The 23,476-nt window shown below is 41.7% G+C and overlaps 1 protein-coding gene across 1 annotated transcript in view; it reads left to right on the plus strand.

Annotated features, from left to right (window-relative positions):
• Nucleotides 1-13,912, plus strand: part of LOC124720156 — an 80,356-nt gene extending 66,444 nt beyond the window's left edge. The window contains exon 4 of the mRNA XM_047245464.1: nucleotides 10,705-13,912. Coding sequence (XP_047101420.1) covers nucleotides 10,705-10,951 — 247 coding nt within the window. The 3' untranslated portion in view covers nucleotides 10,952-13,912. The remainder of the gene's footprint in view (nucleotides 1-10,704) is intronic.
• Nucleotides 13,913-23,476: the final 9,564 nt, after the last annotated feature.

Here is a 23,476-nt window from a genome sequence, read left to right on the forward strand (position 1 = left end):
CTTTCATACTAACCTCGTATGATGAAAGTATTGAATTTATGAAACATAGTATATTATGAATCCCTCTCAAGCCTGCAGAATCACAGGTTTGATCATCAACTGCATATGCAGCTGTCTGAAATTAAATAGCTTCAAGGATTTCTGTATGCGGCACACATTTATATTATTTTACAAGTACTTCAAGAAGTAACAGACACCACACTACACAGTATCTCGGGGCATAGTGCTGTAACTGGAACTGGAAATGAGTTAGTGACAGCGATACTCTCGAAAGAAAATAATAATGTTCCTCACAGTGAACAACTCACAAATAGTAGAGGGTTAGCTTGTAGAGACTACAACTGCCAGACAATTAACATACATGCTCCATCTGGTAACAGTAAACAAAGCAAGTGAGCGGAGATCTATTAGATACGAAATTTCCCCCTATTCAGAGTTCATTATGATAATACCATTTTAGCAGGAGATTTCAAATGAGGCGTAAGTCCCAAAGCTCAAGCTCCTAATTTTAACCTGTGCGCTGAATTAGAATACAAAATTAAATAAAGAGTTTCATTTAACTAACACGTGTTTGTACAAAAACGTGACGCACCCGGGTTTATTACTAATTACTAATTACTTGGCAAGTCGCTTGGTTAGGCTATATGTATCCAACAACTTAGATACTAATGTCCTGCACATAGAAGTGTGGTCCACCAGCTGTACTGAGCACGCTGCACTTGTGTGTGCACAACTATAGTTCAATTCTTTTATCGTGGCGGCTCGCGCATGCCCGCCCAGATGCGGGAGATTGCTGCGTTGCCAGTTGCACACGACGCACAAGCCAATAGAAGCAGCGTCATAGTATAGCATAGTTCACAAGTTTATGTTTAGGGGGGAGCGTGCAGTTTATGAAGTAAAGCCACCACGGCCGTATTAACCCTTTCACTGCTACAAAGACGTGCTCCCCGCATTCCGCGCTGTGCGCGATTTTGTCATCACTGCACTGCTCGCCTGTGCAGACACATGGTGTTCAGACTGCTTTGACACACTTTATCATTCGATTTCACAAAAACTATTTGGCCCAAAAATTAGATTTTTACATGTCTTCTTGACTGATACCTTCCCCCCATAAATGACTTAATTTTGTTTCGATGTTCAACACAGTTATTATGCAGCATTAAATATTTTAAACCATTGCACAAAATTTTGAAGAGTTTGCAGAGGTAAAAGTTGAGGGGGGAAGGTATCAGTCAAGAAGACGTGTAAAAATCAAATTTTTGGGCCAAATAGTTGTTGTGAAATTGAATGATAAGTGTGTCAAAGCAGTGGGAACACCATGTGTCTGCACAGGCGAGCAGTGCAGTGATGACAAAACCGCGCACAGCGCGGAATGCGGGGAGCACGTGTCTGCAGCAGCGAAAGGGTTAATGAAGAGACAAAGCACTAGAAATTTCAAAAAATTGCATTCAAATGAATATAATTCGTGAAGTAAGGCACTTCGATATTGTTTTTAAATAATGAAAATATTACGCACCGCACAAGGTTTGAACTTATAACCTTTGGCATAGAAGCCCAACACCTTAAACATTACACTAACGCAGCTCGTCTACCCACAGAACGCCAGGAGGACTCTAACATGTCACGCAAAATACTGACAAAAACTGTTGGTATGACTATGAATTACTCACGCTTTGTCGAAGTACAATAGGAAATAAACAATTACCACTGTTCTTTGTTGCGAAAAAGCGGTTCGTGAGATTGATACAAACACCTTTCCTTGCTATCGCCTGAGTTAGGAGTCTTATTGCTTGTTTGGTTTAATTAATTAATAGAATATGAAGCAATTGGTATAAAGAATGCTTTTTCCAAACTTTCTATAAAAGAAAGTCTGCTATCAAGACACTGCTTTTGTTCTATTACTTTATTTATGACTGAACGTTTCTAAAACTGAAGACACTCGTCCATGCTCTGTACTGCAGTCGAGATCTGGCAATGTCGTTCTCTGTTCATTGGCTGACTGTGTTTTGTGACGTCAGATGCGCAGAACGAACCTAAACTTGGCCGCCGTCATAAATGATGCGTACTTTAATGTGGAGAGACAGGGCACCCACAGTGCCAAACATTACATGGCAGTTTAGCTTCCAGGTGCCGAATGCCACGAGTGTTCCTGCAAAACTTGGCAGAAATGCGAAAGTAAGTTCACATCCTATAATTCTTCTGTGGCCAGGTGGTTAAAATGCGTGAAACTGTGACTAAGCAAAATGTTGAAACTTTATGGGAAAAAAGCTTCTGGTACAGGAAAACTGCCAGACCTGCACAAAATGGATGGATCTGTCATTGAAAATTATGTTGCGATCAAACAAATCAGATGAAAAATTTTTGCTCTGGTGGGAAAACAGTTAGGATTACAAATACATGCAGTAATGCAGGGTGCTACTTTCGGTGAAAAATCTTATATTTCGTGTCATACGTGAACAGAAGAGAGGACACAGAAAAATGGCCACAGAACTTAACAGGACTGACGGGGCTGTTTTCACAACACAGAGCAGCACTATAAAGGAAACCTGTGGCCATCTTGCTGACCTAATGTCGGCCAGGGCTGTTAATTGCGAAGCACAAAAACTATTATAAAATCTTCAAGGCAGACATAGCAATGTGGCATCTCGGAGTCTTATAGAGTAGATTGATGATGATGATCTGGTAACCACAATTGTGCAGAGTCCCAAAAACAGAGCACTGGGGCCTGACAGCCTCCTGGCAGAGTTTTATGAGGTTTTCCTTACGCGGATGAAATTAAATAGCTCACAGTATGTAATGAACTAATGCATTCTCATGCAAATCTCAAAGGAATTTTGGAAGGAATCGTAGTGCTAGCTCTGAAACGCCCACAGTGTGTCTATACAAAACATAAGACCAATTATTCTACTAAATAGTGATTACAAAATTATGGCATGCATTCTTGCCCGCAGGCTGCAAATAATACTTGAGGTAACCTGTCCATTTCAAACTTGTCTGGATAGAGACAGATCAATTATCCAAAGTGTTTGTGAATATAAGGACATCAGAGCTATGGGACATTTCCTCAGGGGTCAGTGCACTGCAATGTCACTAGGTGTCGAGAAGGCTTTCGATAGGGTGAGCCATCAGTGCGTTCTCAAGAGAATGACTGCACTGGATTTTCCCTAATGCTTTGTCAGCATCATTGGCAGAGTTTGAAGAACAGCACATCAAAACTCATTAATGGTCGGCTAACCAGGCAACTTGCGTTCACGAGTTTGGTCCAACAGGGTTGTCCTGTGTCGATGGCTTTATTTGCCATTGCTGCTGAGCCCCTGCTGGCCAGTTGGCAGAAACAGCTATGAGGGCTACATATACACGGCCAAAATGATGTATTCTAGGCATACGCAGATGATGTGCGCCTCATGACCACCAGTGAAAGTGACGTGGAGAGGGCATTACAGGTCATCAGCAAATATGAACTTGCATCATGTTCGAAGCTAAGCATCACTAAATTGTACATCACGAATGTTGAGTGTGGAACATCTTTGCAAAACACAGGAGGCCCCAATGTGGTCACACATACGCAAATCCTGGATGTTGACTACAGGTCTAATATAAATCGTACTACAGCTACAAATTCTAGGAAAGTCCTTGCCAGCATGCCAGCCAGTGTTGGAGAATATAGCATCAGAAGACTTCACGACATCCAAAAGGCAGACTCTGCAAATATGCACATGGTCTCTAAAGTTAACTACGTGGCACAAGTTTTACGCATACGAAGTGGAAGCAAGATTTCTCTTCCCTTTGGATCATTTTGTATCTCATTGTAAAATTTTTAAGATAAAATTTAACACGTAGACCCTCTGTCGGAAATTGGACGATTAAATCTCATTGAAGTTGGGAGATAGTCACAAGCTTTATTCATGTGGTCGACATACGAACTGTGGAAGAAGACACCCATGAGCCTGACTAGGCGAAACTGCTCCCACTGTCTTGAATCCACCCATAGATGTTCAACAGGCGTCCGCTGCTTTTCTCATTTTCAACAATTTTTATTCGAACTCAGTTATACTCAAACCAGAGTTCACCCGTTGAATATGGTAAAAGTTTAGAACGTATACATGAAATTAATGGAAAACAAAAGCAGAAACATGATTGTACAAAAATACCCACATTACAACTATAAGGTCATTTGGAAAAATATCAGCAACCCTCACGTACCAACAAATGTGACAACTACATGGTACAGGGTAGTAAACAGGAAAGTAGCAACCAGAGCAAAACTTCATGCAATTCATCTGGGTGATTCACCAACATGTGAGAATTGCAACCTAATAGACACCGAAGAACACAGGTGCACTCAAGTGAAAGACATTTTGCGATTTATCAGAAAAATGTTAGTCACGCTAACATGAAGAGTATCCCAACATCTTTCTTGCTCATTTTTTGAATCCTAGTGACATGCCATATGCATTTACAATAAAGATATGCTGTAAACTGGCTAAAAGGACAAACAGCAGATTAACTGAAGAAAATGAAATGAACAGATGTTAAGTAAAACATCGCAAGCTAGCACAGTCTCGAGAGCCGGGTATAAGCTGATGTCGCCTGAACGACAAAACAACATATCTCTTCCGCACCATCCCCGTGTGCATCACTAAGATGAAAAACTATAAGAAAAACTTTGTAAATTTTTTAGTAAATATAATTATGTGAAACATAGTGTGCATAGTGAATAGGAAAAGACTTAAAAACAAGAACAACATAACGAATCGTTGTTCTCTTTCTCTCATACCGTATATATTATTTATTTATTTATTTATTCTTAAGGAAACAGAAATCATATTAGAGGGCCAATTAAAAGTTTTACAACAGTGACATCAGACATCGATAGTCTGTAATAAATAGAAGCACCTATCCCCATGCAAAACCAGTCATGCCCTGAGGAAGGCCATTGCAATTCGGCCGAAACATCAGTTTTAGTTTATTATTGTTGTTAGTTTTTAGCAATGATGCTGCATAATACCCAGAAGAATTTTAATCACAACAGAAATCTAATGTGAAATACATAGCTCAGAAGCACCTTACTTTGTGTTGAAGAAATCTTGGCAGAAAACTTTATCCTCACGATGTAAGACATTGTACTTTTAATTACACTTTGTTATTTTATTCCGTGTGTCAAAATGTCTTTTAACCAAAAGAAGTATAAGTTCTTCTGCGTTACATTCACCATTACCCAGAGCATCCAAAATGGTTGCACGGAGCTTCCAGTGAGCGAAGTGCCCAGGATTACGAGAAGATCAATTTGACAAACAAACCTCGGAAACAAACGATCGTGAACAGAAACTTCAAAGCTGTCACTCAGCTGAGATAGTTTCTGTGCAGACATGGTTTTCTGGATGAAGTATTAAAAAATAAAATAAAATTAAAATAAAAAAATCATACATTAAAACAACAGAGTAACTCATCTACATCTACATCTACATCCATACTCCGCAAGCCACCTGACAGTGTGTGGCGGAGGGTACCTTGAGTACCTCTATCGGTTCTCCCTTCTTTTCCAGCCTCGTATTATACATGGAAAGAAGGATTGTCGGTATGCCTCTGTGTGGGCTCTAATATCTCTGATTTTATCCTCACGGTCTCTTTGCGAGATATACGTAGGAGGGAGCAATATACTGCTTGACTCCTCGGTGAAGGTATGTTCTCGAAACTTCAACAAAGGCCCGTACGGGGCTACTGAGCGTCTCTCCTGCAGAGTCTTCCACTGGAGTTTATCTATCATCTCCGTAACACTTTCGCGATTACTAAATGATCCTGTAACAAAGCGGGCTGCTCTCCGTTGGATCTTCTCTATCTCTTCTATCAACCCTATCTGGTACGGATCCCACACTGCTGAGCAGTATTCAAGCAGTGGGCAAACAAGTGTACTGTAACCTACTTCATTTGTTTTCGGATTGCATTTCCTTAGGATTCTTTCAATGAATCTCAATCTGGCAACCGCTTGACCAACGATCAACTATATATCATCATTCCATTTTTAAATCACTCCTAATGCGTACTCCCAGATAATTTATGGAATTAACTGCTTCCAGTTGCTGGCTGCTATATTGTAGCTAAATGATAAGGGATCTTTCTTTCTATGTATTCGCAGCACATTACACTTGTCTACATTGAGATTCAATTGCCATTCCCTGCACCATGCGTCAATTTACTGCAGATCCTCCTGCATTTCAGTACAATTTTCCATTGTTACAACCTCTCGATATACTACAGCATCATCCGCAAAAAGCCTCAATGAACTTCCGATGTCATCCACAAGGTCATTTATGTATATTGTGAATAGCAACGGTCCTACGACACTCCCCTGTGGCACACCTGAAATCACTCTCACCTCGGAAGACTTCTCTCCATTGAGAATGACATGCTGCGTTCTGTTATCTAGGAACTCTTCAATCCAATCACACAATTGGTCTGATAGACCATATGCTCTTACTTTGTCCATTAAACGACTGTGGGGAATGCATCGTGGTCAGGCCTCCGAATCCTTGACCACTGGCCTCCTTGCCCCCGTCTGCTTGGTGCTGGCCAACGTCTCCTGAAAAAAAGTCCGTACATAAAAAAAAGAGTGGATAGGTGACAGGTAGAGTGGTGGCACGGTGGCCACGCCTCCGAATTCTTGACCCCTGCCCTCTTTGTCACTGCTGCCTGGCACTGATGTCCTAAAAAAAATAAAATAAATTTTGGTGTAGAGGATATTGTGTAGAAAAAAAGATGGTGTAGTGTTTAAAAAGTGAAATGAAAAAATTCTGGGTATGACAGCCAATTTCTAGTCTGCATGTAGTGGATTCGAATCCTGTCACTTCCATGAATTTTAATTTGTGGTAAGAGTTATTAGTTAAAAAAAAGTAAATTGAAATGATGCTAGATACCTATACTGAAAGCCTGGGTTTGTTTCTCACATCACACAATCATTTTTAGCAAGCACAAACAGCATCTGTCCACATCTAGGAACCTGGAGAAGAGTCAGTATAGGTTAGGCATTGACAGGGGGAAGTCATGCCAGGTTGAAAGTCTGTCACCTTTCTTACATAATATTTTTTTTTTTTTTTTATCAGTGGGACAATTGCTGTGCAGGGTCACAGGGCACTTAATTCTTATTGTATTTGAGTTTGAGATGTGGAAAATAGTGGTGCTGGACTGGGATTCGAAGTAAAATCTCCCTTTTCATTACGTTTGATCCCTTTGAGATGATACATTTCCATCGTTTCATTTTTTTTCCCATGATTGTAAAGTCCTCAAGATCTTCACAAAGGACACATGTCTGGGCACGAACCCTGGTTTGTAATTTCAAGTTGTAACATGCCCACACCAAATTACATATGACAAATTATTATTGCTTTCAATGCCTGTGGGCTATATCAGCAATAATCATGTTTACTGGTTTGGACTTCCAAGTCAGACACAGAAATTTTGCTCATAACATGTCAGGTTCAAACATACCACTCCTAACCACTGGTGAAAAGGAATTCAATAGTCAAAGTCTCTTTGTATGTAGTCAGCAACAATGTGTGTAAGGCTCAATTCTTAGTCAGCACAAATTTTCGTTATGTTTTGTAGAATTCCGACCCATACATTTCGCTGCTGACAACGTAAACCAATATTTAACATCTACTCGTGACTAGAAGTCATCATCGATAGGTTGCAGGCTTCGAAGCCCAGTAAGGCAAAACTTTTTCGTTTTGTCATTTCAGTTTGTCATCTCGCTAGGATTTCTAATGTTTCACTGTGGTTAGTGAAGCAGCCAATTAAGTGCTGGGTTCGAATCTCTGGTCAGCACAAAACTTTGTCATGTCATTTAAAGTTTAAGCATGCGCATTCTTTGTTACATGTGACTGAAACCATATTTAAGATATTTCATCTTTAGTTAACTGGAAGAATAGTTGCTGTATTGTATTCTCAGATCCTAATTTTTTTCATATAATTTCAAAGTGAAAGTTTTTTTAAGTGTCGTTCATCGTAATAAGTTCGTGTTTACAAATGTAATGGCTGTGTAATTTGTAGTAAACTGTCTCGTGATATTTGCATTATTGTGATACTAATTTGCATCAAGACTGATAGACATACAGAGCAGCTGTCACTTGTGACCACTTGCAGTAACTGTTTTGTATAGTGAAATAACTGTACCAAAAAGAGAGTAGAGGACCTTCAACGTGTGGGCTGCATATAAATAAGGCGAAGCACAATTCGGGTCGTTCTGATACATTTCAGCATGATAGTACATGTTACACACAGGTGCACATGCTGTTGGGGACACAAAGTCTCACACACACACACAGACACACAGTTTTTAATATGGGGGAGGAGTTATAAACTCACTCTTTGTTATGTCTGAAATTTTTTGATCAAATTGTTGTCTGTGTATCAGAAACTTTCAATATTTGGTGAGGCTGTGTAAAGAAAGTGGCCAATCAACGGACTGAAATTTTTTTGGCTGCGTATTAGAGAAGTACCTGTGATTCTTGAAGTTTTCCTGGCGTATTGAATGATCGATGAGATTTCGAGATTGCAGCCGGATCATGTAGACTTCTTGCCACGATATTTCGGCTGGCAATTGTGAGTGTCCTTCCATATGTCTGCAACCTTTCATCTAAAATAGGCAGGATCCTAAGGAAAGATCAAGTTAAAGTGATCTTTCGGCTACCGGCGAAGATTAGTGCCCTTCTCGGTTCAGTAAAGGACGATCTGGGTCTGCGGAAGGCCGGGATCTATAAAATTCCTTGCCAGTGTGGCAAAGCTTATGTCGGTCAGATGACACACACAGTACGTGAAAGGTGCGTTGAACACGAACGCCACACTCGCCTTTCGCAGCCCAGTAAGTCGGCCGTAGCGGAGCACTGTATTACCACAGGACACGCTATGGATTTTTCTGCCACGAAAATCTTGGCCCCAGCGAAAACTTTCTGGGCTTCAGTAATTAAAGAATCTGTGGAGATATGCCTAGCACAAAATCTTATAAATCGTGAGGTGGTTTTCAACTGGACAAGGCTTGGAATCCAGTGGTCTCTCTAATTTCCTCTGCGAGAAGACATTTTATTCATTGTGACGTGTCTGGCGACATCTGACGTCTGTTTTTAGCGACGCAGGCGAGCATTCCGACAGAGGGCGGACATGTAGTTTTCACCTTTACGCATGCAGATAGAACAGTAGCTCCAGAGGGCACGGATTTCGATAGAGGACGCTCCTGTGACGGAGGCCAATGTGCATGCGTTTTCGCGCCAACTTTTTGCCATAAAGTTGACACCGGGAACTTGCAGTCTCCAGTGATGGACACTCACCTGAAGATGGCTGGACGATTGCCAGCCGGAATATCGTGGCAAGAAGTCTACATGATCCGGCTGCAATCCCGAAATCTCATCGATCAGAGAAGTACCTCTTTGAAAACCTTGAGATGGGATTCTTCTTGCATGGACCTTCTAACAACCCTACCACAACAAAGGTCAAAATTTAATAATGATTGTGATGTGGCTCACGCTGCTAAATACTGCATTTTTGGGCAACAACAAAGTTATTATGTGGCAGGTGTCATTAGAGAAGAGTTAATAAAGTCATTTTATGTAATAGTGAATAAACTAGGCACTCATCTTTTCGTGTTTCCCACGCTGGTCTCGTTGTAAAATCATGGCTCAATCGTCGAAAATCTAGGTGGTGATGATTCCAAGTTCAGATGCAAAGAGGCATAGGTTTTATTCTGCTGAATTCAAACGTTTTATAGATGTGTTCCACAAACCATTCTTGAAGATTAAACCTTTGAAAGTTAGCGCAATGGTGATGTAAAAAAATAATCAGCACTCCGAATTTAAGTTACACTTCCTTTTTATTGCTTTTGTTGCAATATCACGTAACACAAAAAACATCACTTCACAGTACAAAACATACTTGAAAACATCTTCCTCACTGTTAAAGTTCACATTTTATAAGCTGACTACAATATGCGTCTTTCCAACATGACGTCCAAGACTTGACTTTCTCAAGGTCCGACACTCTAACAACTAATAATCGCTTACGCGCCCAAAAATCAGAGTTACAAGTACTACAAAGATCATAGTGACAAAAGAAAGAATAAACATAAGAATAATGTCATTGCAATATAAACATATCGATGTATCAAAGTACCTCTACATTAATGAAATCAAATCTGCATGTTGTCTCAGAAATATGTCAACTACTTTACAGAAACACAGTAGAATATTGCTGGTATCGAGAGGTTCAGGTGAGCTGCTGTAATGGTTATGTAATTCAAGTAACATTACAAACTCTGGTAGTTAAACTGCAGACAGAGAACTAGTATTAGCTGCAAGAATTGTGTGATGTAGTGGAGGTGAGAGATTGGTTAGCTACAGCTTCTTGAGATCGAGGGGGGTGACTTCGAGGAATCAATGAGACAAAATGTGACAACCTAATTTATTCAGAGGTAGTTTAAAGTAATTTTTAATTTGATGATGAATGAAAATTTTTTATAAGGAGGATAGAACAGATCTGCTGTACCTTAATACATGCAGAGTTCCACACAGTTTTGTAGTGTGGGAGGGGAATTTAGTAGCTTTCTTTTAGGACAGATTTGTATTTAGAATAGTTGTTTTTTCTGGTATGGCAATTTTCCTCGCCATTTGTGTGTTATGTGTTTGTAGCAGAAGTGGGAATTTCTGTGTTCTTTTGCAGGAGCTTGTCTGCAGAGAAGAGAGGCAGTAGGCTGTTCCAGGCAGCTGTGCAGGGGGCAGCGAGGGAGCTGAGGATGCTGGTCACCGCAGGGGCCGACACGGAGGCGGGGGGTGGGAGGACGTTCTGGAGGGGAACCGCCCTGCACTTCGCAGCAAGGGAGGGACACGTGGAAGGGGCGAGGTGCCTCGTGGAGGGCAGTGCTGTGGTGGTGGACAGCAGGAGCAGCTCACGGCAGACGATACCTTAGTACATGGCCGCAGTGAATGGTCACCCAGCTATGGCCCAGCTGCTGTTGTGCCCTCTGCCGACCCAAATGCCAGGGATGACAATTGGTGGATGCCGCTGCACACTGTGCACTATGCAATAGTCACGCAGATGTGGTGGCTGCGCTGCCCGTGGTGGGGGCCGATGGGGGGGGGGGGGTGGAGGCAGAACTCCAGATTGCCGCACAACCCTGGATCTCAGACAGGAAGTGCTACGAGAGGCATCTGATGGAGATGCTGTCGTGAGGCAACCAGTCCAGCAACCTCCTCTGCAATAAATATTCTTTCTTTTAACCAAAGAAATGCACAGTAACAATAGGCAAAAATGTGTAGAGTATGCTTCTAGGCTAACTTTGGAAAAGACAATGGGGACTGAAAAATAACTCAGTTCATTGCGAATAAAACAACTACTCCAATATCCGATTGGTGAAAAGTATTTCACAGCAGCCTAAAAGGTGCTGCATCAAACTACTGTAATTTGCAACCTACTGAGATTACTGTGTGTGAGTTCTGTCACTATAAATGTCACTTCTGATATCAGACTCTATTTACCTCTGTATATTCACCAAACATTGTACAGTACTGTACCTCCTTTGTTTAATTACATTGTCACATTAGTATCAATATTCACACCTCATAATGCACTTATCATTGGGAACTATACAATCGGCCCACATTTAACTAAAGAGAATGGACCTTTACTATGATGTTACCAGATAAAACAGTAAATTTCCCCACTTGCTTCCATATTCTCCTCCCGTCGGTCTGCAGTGCAGTTCCTTCAGCCAGGAGCCGCATCAGCTGAGCGCCTGTAGGGGCCGCCGTGCAACCCACCACACCACTGCTGGCACCACCCACACTGCCCCCGGTGACTGTCTGCAGAACTGTGGCTCTCACCCACTCTGCGACACACCACAATGTCACGCCTTCCCACTATATTGTGCTGGTAATATTCTGTGACATGACTATCCACATAGAAAGAACTTTGCAATTTGCAAAAATGAGTTAGAAAACAGTATAATAAGCAGTTACAATGCTTAAACGCTGAATTGCGGCTGAGAACCAAACAGCAACTACAGTGTATCCTCAAAGCTCTCATACGGTGGCAGTCTAATATAAACATGGCAGAAGCTTGGGGAATTTATCTTCCTGTGGGTTGGCTTCCCACACCTTCCAAGCCAGAAAATTTTTGCTGCTGGACTACTCTCATGGGCGGAATCGATGTTTTGGAAGCTCCCCCTGTTGCCTGCTGCCACTGCCATCACCATCTGCTGCAGCCGCCCAACGCCACCCGATGCTGCTGCTGCCCGTCACTGCCAACTGCTGGTGCCCATCGCCATCTGCTGCTGTCCAACGCTGCCTGTTGTTGGTGCCGTCGCCACGTACTCCTGGTGCCATCACTGCCTACTCCTGGTGCCATCGCCGTCAACCGATGGGGCCCGTCACCAGCTAATGCTGTTGCCCATTGCTGCCGCCACCACTGCTGTCGTCCGTCACCGTTGCTGTCCTTTCCAGTCTTCCCATCTCTGAGTCCTGATAGCCCTGTCTTCCTTGTCTACAAGAGGTATTGGTGGTATTGAATGGCCACATGCCCTAGAAATCCGCTCAGCCTGAGGCATCTACGACGACTCTGGCCCTACCTTCCTAATGCACATGTTTACAGAGTCTGCCTCCTCTACTGATCATCTCACTCAGGGAGATCTCATTTTTCACTGTCGCCTCCTCAGTCCTACTGCTGCCAGCGGTGCCCCCTGTACAATGATCACCTCATCCAAAATTGCAGAAACCCCCAACCTACCTCCATTGTGCAGCCCCCCACTTTCTAAAACAGTGTCCTAACCTTGCGTCTCCTCTTTACTGCAAGACCTGCAATAAATCCCTTCCAATTTACTTCTACAAATGCAACACCAAACCCCCTCTCAACAGCCCCGAGCTTACTGTCACCGTTCACCCCACCGATCAGCCCATCCACCCTAATTCCCTTTACCCACCCCCTATGGCCATAGAGATCATCCATTAACTCATCATTGTTCTCCAGAACATACACCCCTTCCAATGCCCCCACACCCTCTAGCAGATCTCCCTTGCTGCCTCCTCCATTTGAACACCTACGCCATCTAATCCTACAACCAGGCCCACTTTACCTGCCTCTTCACTCTCCTTTAAGCCTGTTTCCTCTCTCCTCTCCTGCTCCTTGGTGTGTCATCCGACCCCATTTTTCCATCCCACCATCTCCAGCCCCCCATCCCCCCACTGCCACCTCTGTTCCCTTCTCTTACCTTCTTTCAGGCCTCCCCTCCCTCAGCAGGTCTCTCCTAGTTTCTTTCTCATGATTTTAATCCTTGTCATGTGTGCCATACCTAGTGCAGTGTTTTTGAAGTGCTGTTGTTTTGGTGTGGATTTTAATGCTGTGGCCTACTTTCATCTTGGGCTTGTGACTCCAGTGTGTTTTAAGTGCTACATACATCATCGAGTGTGTTTCTGTTTGCAAGTGGGCCTTTTTTAACTGTATCCCACAGTGAACGCCTCCATGTCAGCGTATTTTTAGCCCCATTATGTTCTTATATTCCCCTTTTACTGCCTTATTTGTTTTGTGTCATTTTTAATTCATGTAATATCTCTGAGCTGAAGAGCAGCAGATTGTGCTGCTGACAGCCCTCCCCTGCCCGAATGGAGCATGGGAATGAAATAAAAATAAAGAAAAAAGAAAAAAATTGGTGAATTTAGTTGTAAAATTTACAGATGGTTTATTGTAGACCACTTGGTTCATCATGACACAAAAAGTCCATTTAAAGCATTCACCAGACATAGTAACATTTTGAAACATACAAAATGTGAAGACAATCCTGTCCTTATATGATTGTTGTTTGTACTACACGTAAAAAATTTCAGCAACTGAAGTAATTGTAGTTTCATTAGAGACACAAAACTGAGGATCAAATTGCAACTCACAAAAGCAAAACAAATTTCATGTCACACGCAAATCTTGACACGATTCACTATGATACAGTTCAGATGTTAAAGCAAGTCATCAAACTACAGGTAATAAAATTTAACTTTGACATGTATATAAGTAAACAGTTCTTGATGTTCCTGGGCAACAGTTATACAGTATTTTTTAAAGGCACACACCACAAGTTCACTGTTGTACTGTTGAGTTAAGTAAACAGTGAAACAGTCATATGACGGTTTGTTACTTTAAAGAGGAAATGAGTGCAATGAATGGTGTTTCTTACATTATTTAATTCCTTTATTTCTGATTGCGCAGTTTTTCTGACTTTAAACAGATCTCAAGACAGAGTAATTGGTGTGTATTTTCGTAAAAGAGCAGCTACTCCATATTGATACACGTACCTGCAGCCAGGGATGGCACTAGACTTTCTGGCCTCCGTGTAAACATTCTTAGGCCCCTCAACAAAATTTTTTGTGTTAAAATTTGTGAGTTTGTATAATGTCAAAAAGTGTTAATGCAAAAAGTTAATCAGATCCTTTTTTAAGAAACTTACTTAATTGTAATAGTTCACATAAATTCAATAGCTAACCAAATTGTACTTCCTCTCTAGTTTTTTAGAAGTTAGCTAATTTACAATGCCAATATGATGTAATGAATGGACAAACTCTGACCCATTTGTGATCATAGGCAATACAGCATGAAGAGCACTGAAAAGGTGCAGGAGTAGTGGCTCAGACCCAAATTTAACTGCATGAATCTTTTAACAGCAAAATTTCTCGTTTCAGACTCGCTAAGTAACGTCTATGCTTTGTATCACACTGAACACAAAGACACACTGAAATGATTTCAAATAATTCTGAACGCTCATTAGTTCAGTATGTGCTCCCGCAGTTGAAGTTATTGGCAAGTTAAGCCACCCTTGATAATTCCGGCAAATGCTTATGAAATGGGCGTGTGGGGCCTATCCACAGGGACCATGGGACCATGTCATCCTGCAAGGAGTGATCCAATATTTTATTTTAAAAATTTTCTATCTTTATGGACTGGAATGAAAAAAAAAGTTTTTGAAACAATTCCAAAGAAAGTGACTACATTGCAGCACAAGCACCACAAGGAGAAAAGTTTCCTGCAGGTTTTCTTTCAGTACATGTGCCACCTCCGCCTCCTCAGAGACGCCTATGGATGCGGATTTTTTCCTAATACTCTACATTACATTATGATGAATCTACATTCAGTTCATTACATTTCTTAGTCAAGAATGATGTTAGTCCCGCCCTTCAGAACGTTAATGAATCTGTAAGGGCGTAGATATGTTCCAGCACAAAAAAAAAAAAAAAAAAAAAAAAAAAACAACTTTCTCATCTTTAACTTTTAGATGGTTGTTTCAGTTACTGGATCTGCCCTCATGGTACCCCAGTCAACAGCCATAGTCAGCCACATCTGTTGGATTCCGTGGGTATCGAGTAGCACCTTTCCTCTGTAGCGAGTAATTCCTTCTGAACGTGGATATGGATAACGCTATTGGTGAACATATTTCCTCGCAGACTATTTTATATGGTACACTCCCGGGATCGGTTTCTAAGTTATCCTCCACGAATTGCTTCCTTCGTTCCATTTTTGTTTTGCATAGCTCTTCCTTAAAACGTCGTTTAAAATACCAGTATCCATGCAGCCATCGGACTCTTTCTTCTTGGGTCATGCTTCTCAGGTATAGCTTCCAGTGCACTTCTGACAATGGAAGTGTCTAAAAATTCTGCAGAACGGCCACAATATTGCAGAAGGTGCCGGTGCGATATGCTATAGGCCGGTAATAGAGGCGCATGTTATTCTGGCAACCTGTAAATCAGCTACTGAGTTCACTGGCATGTCAGTAGCAAGGTACTAGAGTGCACGAGCGTAGTGAATGTAAAGTCGTATACAACACTGTCTTATGTTTTTAGGAAAAGAAAACCAAAAGAATGAAATTGTAGCACTCTGGCCTGTACCCTGCCAAGTTTAAAACCATCTCACAGATTTACGAATTGTCATAAAAATTTACTGTTACAGTGGCTGTCATCAAATGACACAATTCGTCACACCTGCTACGTGACGTCTTCAGGCGCGAAGTGCTGAGATTTGCACCTGGCTGGGAATCGAAACCAGGGCTCCCTGATGGGAGAGTCAGCAGGCCAAAAGACCACAAGCTGTTGACTCCTTCATTGCAAATGGTGACGGTTTATCTAACCAAGAGAATATGGCTGTACATGTATCAAACAGGTTGCATAGTGGAAAAAGAGGCACATGCTCTTAAAGGATCACCGAATACGGATCCCTTAATAGAATACTAATGGCTGAGAACCTAATATTGACTGGGTATGTCTTTATTTCAATCTTATATTAAGCAGTCTCCTATTACCCCTCTTCCTGTTAATGTCCTCCTATTACCTTTCTCTGTCCATCACCTCCCCCCGTCTTCTCTCTCCACGTTCTCACATTCACCCCAGTATGAGGCTGGTTGTTCGGACGCCCACAATATTTCTTTCCACATTGTAAGTAAGAGGTGTACCAAATTTGGCTGAACTCGTTCCAAGGGTTTAGAATGATAGTCTTATGCGTAGGTTTGCAAGAGTACATGCCTGAACTATATTTCACATATACTTGTTTTTGCACGAATTTGTACATGTATGTCACTTGTATCTCCAGCAAATTTTACATTGCAGTTCCATTTTCAGGCAGCTCAATGTTAATGAGCTCACATCTCGTAACTGTGTGTTGTTCAGTGTCATAATTTTGCCAGTTGGCATATGTGGCTACTGCCTGCGAAATGTGTGGTGAATAGACTTAGTGGCAACAAAGTAATACCTAAACATGTAGCATGATGCAGTATTTTTTCATTAATCTCCGTGTTTATGACATAATATCTCCTGAACTGTGTGTCCTCCAATAATGTAATTTTTTGGTACATTCAATTGTAGACGTGAGTACTGTGTGGAAAGTGTGTCTTGAATACAGGTATTGGTAAATAAGTAATAAATTAAAACATCACTCTTCATGTGGCATTTTTGCTGCATTAACTTTTTTTCCTTCCGTCATTTTCTGGGGGTCGTCAGCGTGAAAGTTTCCTAAAGCTTTGAAATTGTTTGTAAAGTTTGCTGCAAGACACTAAGAGCTCATATGCTCTAATACTGTATGACTAACGTATGGGTATTCACACATCATGGGCTACACTGCTTTCTTACCCCACCCGTTTGTTAGGCACGTAGTTCTCATCCAACGTGCGGTGATTTTCAGGCAGTAAGCAATATGTCTACTACGTGTGCTTGAAATCGGCACTGTGGTTTAGAGGGAGATGTGGGTGTACACACAGACACACACACACACACACACACACACACACACACACACACACACACACATACACACACACTCACCCACCCACCCACACACACATATATATATAGTGTAGCTATGTATGGAAGTGAAACGTGGACAATAAATAGTTTAGACAAGAAGAGAATAGAAGCTTTCTAAATGTGGTGCTACAGAAGAATGCTGAAGATTAGATGGGTAGATCACATAACTAATGAGGAGGTATTGAATAGAATTTGGGAGAAGAGGAGTTTGTGGCACAACTTTACTAGAAGAAGGGATCGGTTGGTAGGACATGTTCTAAGGCATCAAGGGATCGCCAATTTAGTATTGGAGGGCAGTGTGGAGGGTAAAAATCGTGGAGGGAGCCAAAGGGATGAGTACACTTAACAGATTCAGAAGGATATAGGTTGCAGTAGGAAATGAAGAAGCTTGGACAGGATAGAGTAGCATGGAGAGCTGCATCAAACCAGTCTCTGGACTGAAGACCACAACAACAACAACATGTGCAGATACATCCATTTTCATAACATGTATAGAGGACAGAGCTGTATGGATCATTGGATCTGGCTGCAGAATCGCATCTGGGTATCAGAGATCCAAACTGGGACGCAAAAATCATGTAATTCGTGCATATTCGTACAGCGAAAAAGCGGGCAATGATTTATTCTACCTCCTATCACCGGCAACGAAAGCATAGAAGAGACAGCCAAGTTGTTGTTGTGATCTACAGTCCAGAGACTGGATTGATGCAGCTCTCCATGCTACTCTGTCCTGTGCAAGCCTCTTCATCTCCCAGTACCTACTGCAACCTACATCCTTCTGAATCTGCTTAGTGTATTCATCTCTTGGTCTCCCTCTTCGATATTTACCCTCCACGCTGCCCTCCAATACTAAATTGGTGATCCCTCGATGTCTCAGAACATGTCCTACCATCAATCCCTTCTTCTAGTCAGGTTGTGCTACAAATTTCTCTTCTCCCCAACTCTATTCAGTACCTCCTCAAATTTCTCTTCTTCACAAACGCCTTCCTTGCCATTGCCAGTCTACATTTTATATCCTCTCTAATTCGACCATCATCAGTTATTTTGCTCCCCAAATAGCAAAACGCATTTACTACTTCAAGTGTCTCATTTCCTAATCTAATTCCCTCAGCTTCACCCGATTTAATTCGACTACATTCCTTTATCCTCGTTTTCTTTGTTGATGTTCATCTTATAACCCCTTTTCAAGACACTGTCCATTGCATTCAACTGCTCTTCCAGGTCCTTTGCTGTCTCCAACACAATGACCATGTCATCGGCTAACCTCAAAGTTTTTATCTCTTCTCCATGGATTTTACTTCCTACTCCATATTTTTCTTTTGTGCTCAATATACAGATTGACTAACATCGGGGATAGGCTACAACCCTGTCTCACTCCCTTCACAACCACTGCTTCACTTTTGAGCCGCTCTACTCTTGTAAGTGCCATCTGGTTTCTCTACAAATTGTAAATAGCCTTTCAGAATTTGAAAGAGAGTATTTCAGTCGACATTGTCAAAAGCTTTCTCCAAGTCAACAAATGTTAGAAAGGTAGGTTTGCCATTCCTTAATCTGTCTTCTAAGATAAGTCGTAGGGTCAGTATGGTCTCATGTGTTCCAACATTTCAATGGAATCCGAATTGATCTTCGCTGAGGTCGGTTTCTACCAGTTTTTCCATTCGTCTGTAAAGAACTCGTGTTAGTATGTTGCTATACCGAGCGAGATGGCGCAGTGGTTAGCACACTGGACTCGCATTCGGGAGGACGACGGTTCAATCACGTCTCCGGCCATCCTGATTTAGGTTTTCCGTGATTTCCCTAAATCGCTTCAGGCAAATGCCGGGATGGTTCCTTTGAAAGGGCACGGCCGATTTCCTTCCCCATCCTTCCCTCACCCGAGCTTGCGCTCCGTCTCTAATGACCTCGTTGTCGACGGGACGTTAAACACTAATCTCCTCCTCCTCCTTAGTATGTTGCTGCCGTGACTTATTAAACTGATAGTTAAGTATTTTTCACACCTGTCGGGGTACTTCGCCTGTCTCATACATCTTGCTCACCAGATGCTAGAGTTTTGCCAGGGCTGCTTCTCCCAAGGCTGTCAGTAGTTCTAAAGGAATGTTGTCTACTCCTAGGGCCTTGTTTCGACCTAGGTCTTTCAGTGTTCTGTCAGACTCTTCACGCAGTATCGTACCTCACATTTCATCTACGTCGTCTTCCATTTCCATAATATTGTCCTCAAGTACATCGCCCTTGTATAGACCTTCTATATACTCCTTCCACCTTCCTGCTTTCCATTCTTTGCTTAAAACTGGGTTTCCATCTGAGCTGTTGATACTCATACAAGTGGTTCTCTTTTCTCCAATGGTCTCTTTAAATTCTCCTGTAGGCAGTATCTATCTTACATTTGTCATCTAGCCATCCCTGCTTAGCCATTTTGCACTTCCTGTCGATCTCATTTTTGAGACGTTTGTATTCATTTTTGCGTCTTCATTTACTGGATTTTTGTATTTTTCTCCTTTCATCAATTAAATTCAATATTTACTCTGTTACCCAAGGATTTTTACTAGCCCTCGTCTTTTTACCTATTTGATCCACTGCTGCCTTCGCTATTTCATCTCTCAAACCTACCCCTTCTTCTTCTTCTGCATTTCCCTCCCCCATTCTTGTCAATCGTTCCCTAATGCTCTCTCTGAAACTCTACAACCTTTGTTTCTGTCAGTTTATCCAGGTTCCATCTCCTTAAATTCCCACCTTTTTGCAGTTTCTTCAGTTTTAATCTACAGTTAATCACCAATAGATTGTAGTCAGAGTCCACATCTGCCCCTGGATGTGTCTTACAATTTAAAACCTGGTTCCTAAATCTCTGTCTTACCATTATATAATCTATCTGATATCTTCCAGTCTCTCCAGGCTTCTTCCATCTATACAACCTTCTTTTATGATTCTTGAACCAAGTGTTAGCTATGATTAAGTTGTGCTCTGTGCAAAATTCTATCAGGCGGCTTCCTCTTTCATTTCTTAGCCCCAATCCATATTCACCTACTACGTTTCCTTCTCTCCCTTTTCCTACTACCGAATTCCAGTCACCCATGACTATTAAATTTTCGTCTCCCTTCACTATCAGAATAATTTACCTTATCTCATCATACGTTTCATCAATCTCTACGCCTACTGTGGAGCTACTTGGAATATAAACTTGTACTACTGTGGTAGGCATGAGCTTCGTATCTATCTTTGCTACAGTAACGTGTTCACTATGCTGTTTGTAATAGCTTAGCCACACTCCTATTTTTTTTATTCATTATTAAACGTACTCCTGCATTACCCCTATTTTATTTTGTATTTATAACCCTCTATTCACTTGACCAGGAGTCTTTTTCCTCCTGCCATCTAACTTCACTAATTCCGACTATATCTAACCAATCCATTTCTCCTTTTAAATTTTCTAACCTACCTGCCTGATTAAGGTGTCTGACATTCCACGTTACAATACACAGAACGCCAATAAGACGTAGAGAGAAAAAGTAATGGATTTTCGCCGATGCGACGGTTCTCGATTTTGTTCAGGAGTCGTAAGGTTTGATTACGCGAAAGTAGTTTCGTGACTGCCCTTTGACCCTGATTGCCTTCACGCAATCAGAATCTTCGATGAAAATACCTAAGTGGTGTATTAGAAAAAAAATGGAAATAATGCAAAACAGTGAAATTTTATAAAAAGTTATCAGACCGGAAATTGAACATATTAATGTCCTCCCGAATACAATCGAGATACCTCGATGAAGAGCGAACCTGTAACAAAGCTTACAAACATTGAAAAATCATGGTGAGTTTCAAGAAAAGAATAAGCAGAGATTTTCTATAAAGTGAAGCATCAATATATTCTCAAAGAACGAAAGTTCTAAACTAATAGACATTATCTTTTTAGCGTTACGCGGTTCGCTTGGTGGTTTACATGGTTTTTGACACTAAATAAAATATAACTTGTAGCGGTGCTACACAACAAATCTTAACAAGTCGGCGACCAAACGTAAAAAGGTAATGAAATCTCTAGAACATTTCTTAACAAATGAGGGATTGTTTTTTCAAATGTATCACAACTATCGAGTGCTTTTGCAATGATTTAAATATCTGCGCCCAGCGGATCATAGTGTTTATTTGAAATATTTTAACGCTGGACGCGCATCTTGGTGTAGCCGCACATTATAAAGCATTTCGTCTCTTTACACATGCGCCGTGATGCTTAATACCTTTACGAACTACAGCCCGATGGCTGTTCCTCTCTTTTATGACAAATATCCTCATTTGCAAAGTGTCTGAAACCCAATAATATTACATTGCTTCCCGCATGAGGAGCGGTGATCATCGCGACTCACGCGTAGTCGTAATATTATTGCTTTCGTGAAACAAGTTAGGATTATTCGTTGAAATTCTTTACAATAAATCTCACATATGACATTAAACAAAGTAGTTGATATAAGGAATAAAAGGTAAATATATTCGTACACATGAAATTAGTTCTGACTTGTTCACAGAGTAACTGCATGACGATTGACTTGTTCTCCTTCTAATGTATTATACTATGGTAACAAATGTTCATTTCTCGGTAAGAGACGGTAAAATTAGGACTAAGATACACATACGTAGGTACATTATACGAGGGTTGTACAGAAAGTAAGTTCCGATCGGTCGCGAAGTGGAAACCACTGGGAAAATCCGGTAAAGCTTTGCACAGATGTTTTGGTAATGTCTCTAGTGTGCCCGCCGATCGTGTCGCGTTACTCTTTTCAGTTTTCAGTGAACAGTGAGCACGAAAAGATGCTAGGGAATAGCGTCTGCTGCCAAGTATGAGGGCCTGATTAGGGATTTCGCCTTTGTGATGCAGCCCACATAACACAACTGTCGAGCAGTTCCTTCTTCATGCTAGTTCTCGGCCGCACACTGCAGGGCCAATGAAGACGCTCCTGCAGCGTTTACGTTGAGAAGTGTTCGATCGCCCACAATACAGTCCGTAATTGGCTCCCCCTGAGTCTCATCTCTGCTCACTAGAACCGCTGACTATGAAGACAAAATTTTTCCACAGACAACGACCAGTGCAGATAACTGGTCGAAAACACAGGCGGCTGCTTTCTATGACGAGCATATTGGAAAGTTGATACAACACCACGACAACAAGCGAAGTTGGAGCGGCGACTATGTAGAGAATAAGTTGGAAGGTGTACCTTAAGTGTTGCAAATAAAACGTTTCTGGTTTTCACTGTGGTTTCCATTTCGCGACCGATCGGAACTTACTTTCCGGACAGCCCTCGTACGAGGGCTATTCGGAAAGTAAGGTCCGATAGGTCGCGAAATGGAAACGACTATGAAAATCCGATAAAGCTTTGCACAGATGTGTTGGGTAGTGTCTCTAGTATAACCCCAGTTAGCATCACGTCGCTCTTCTCATTTCTGAGCTCGCAGTGAGTGCGTAAAGATGTCTAGAAAATAGTGTCTGCCGCCAAGTACGAGGGCCTGGTGAGAAATTTCGCCTGAAGCTATGCAGCTAACATTACATAACTGTCGTGCTGTTTCTTCTTCAAGACCATTCTCCGCCGCATTCTGCAGGGGCAATGAAGATGCTCCTGCATCGTTTTCAATTGGAAATGTTTGACTACCCACAATACAGCCCGTAATTGTCTTTGAGTTTCATCTCTGCTCACATGAACCGCTGGCTATGAAGACAACATTTTGGCACAAGACAACGAGCCGTAGGCCAGCGTAGAGAATTGGCGGAAAGCACTGGCGGCTGCCTTCTATAGCGAGGGTATTGGAAAGTTGGTACAACGCTACGATACACGTCTAAGTCGGATCGGCGACTATGGAGATAAGTAGCTGCAAGGTGTATCGAACTGTTGCAAATAAAACATTTTAGATTTTTACCGTGGTTTCCATTTCCCGACCTATCGGACCTTACTTTCCGAATAGCCCTCGTACATGGCATAACAAATGTTAAAAGTAATAAAGAAATAAATTATTTGACTTCACAGGGAGTCTTGGTGCATTCTGCACTCTTGGAAAAATATATTACAAAGAACTGACATTCTTGTTCTACAGTGACATTTGCAGGAACACTTTTGCTGTGGTCTCGACGAAAATTTCTAGCAGTAGACACGTAGCACTTTACTGATTTATGGCTTTCATGACCTACT

This window comes from Schistocerca piceifrons, chromosome 11 (assembly GCF_021461385.2).
Source record: "Schistocerca piceifrons isolate TAMUIC-IGC-003096 chromosome 11, iqSchPice1.1, whole genome shotgun sequence".
Classification (NCBI taxonomy): domain Eukaryota; kingdom Metazoa; phylum Arthropoda; class Insecta; order Orthoptera; family Acrididae; genus Schistocerca; species Schistocerca piceifrons.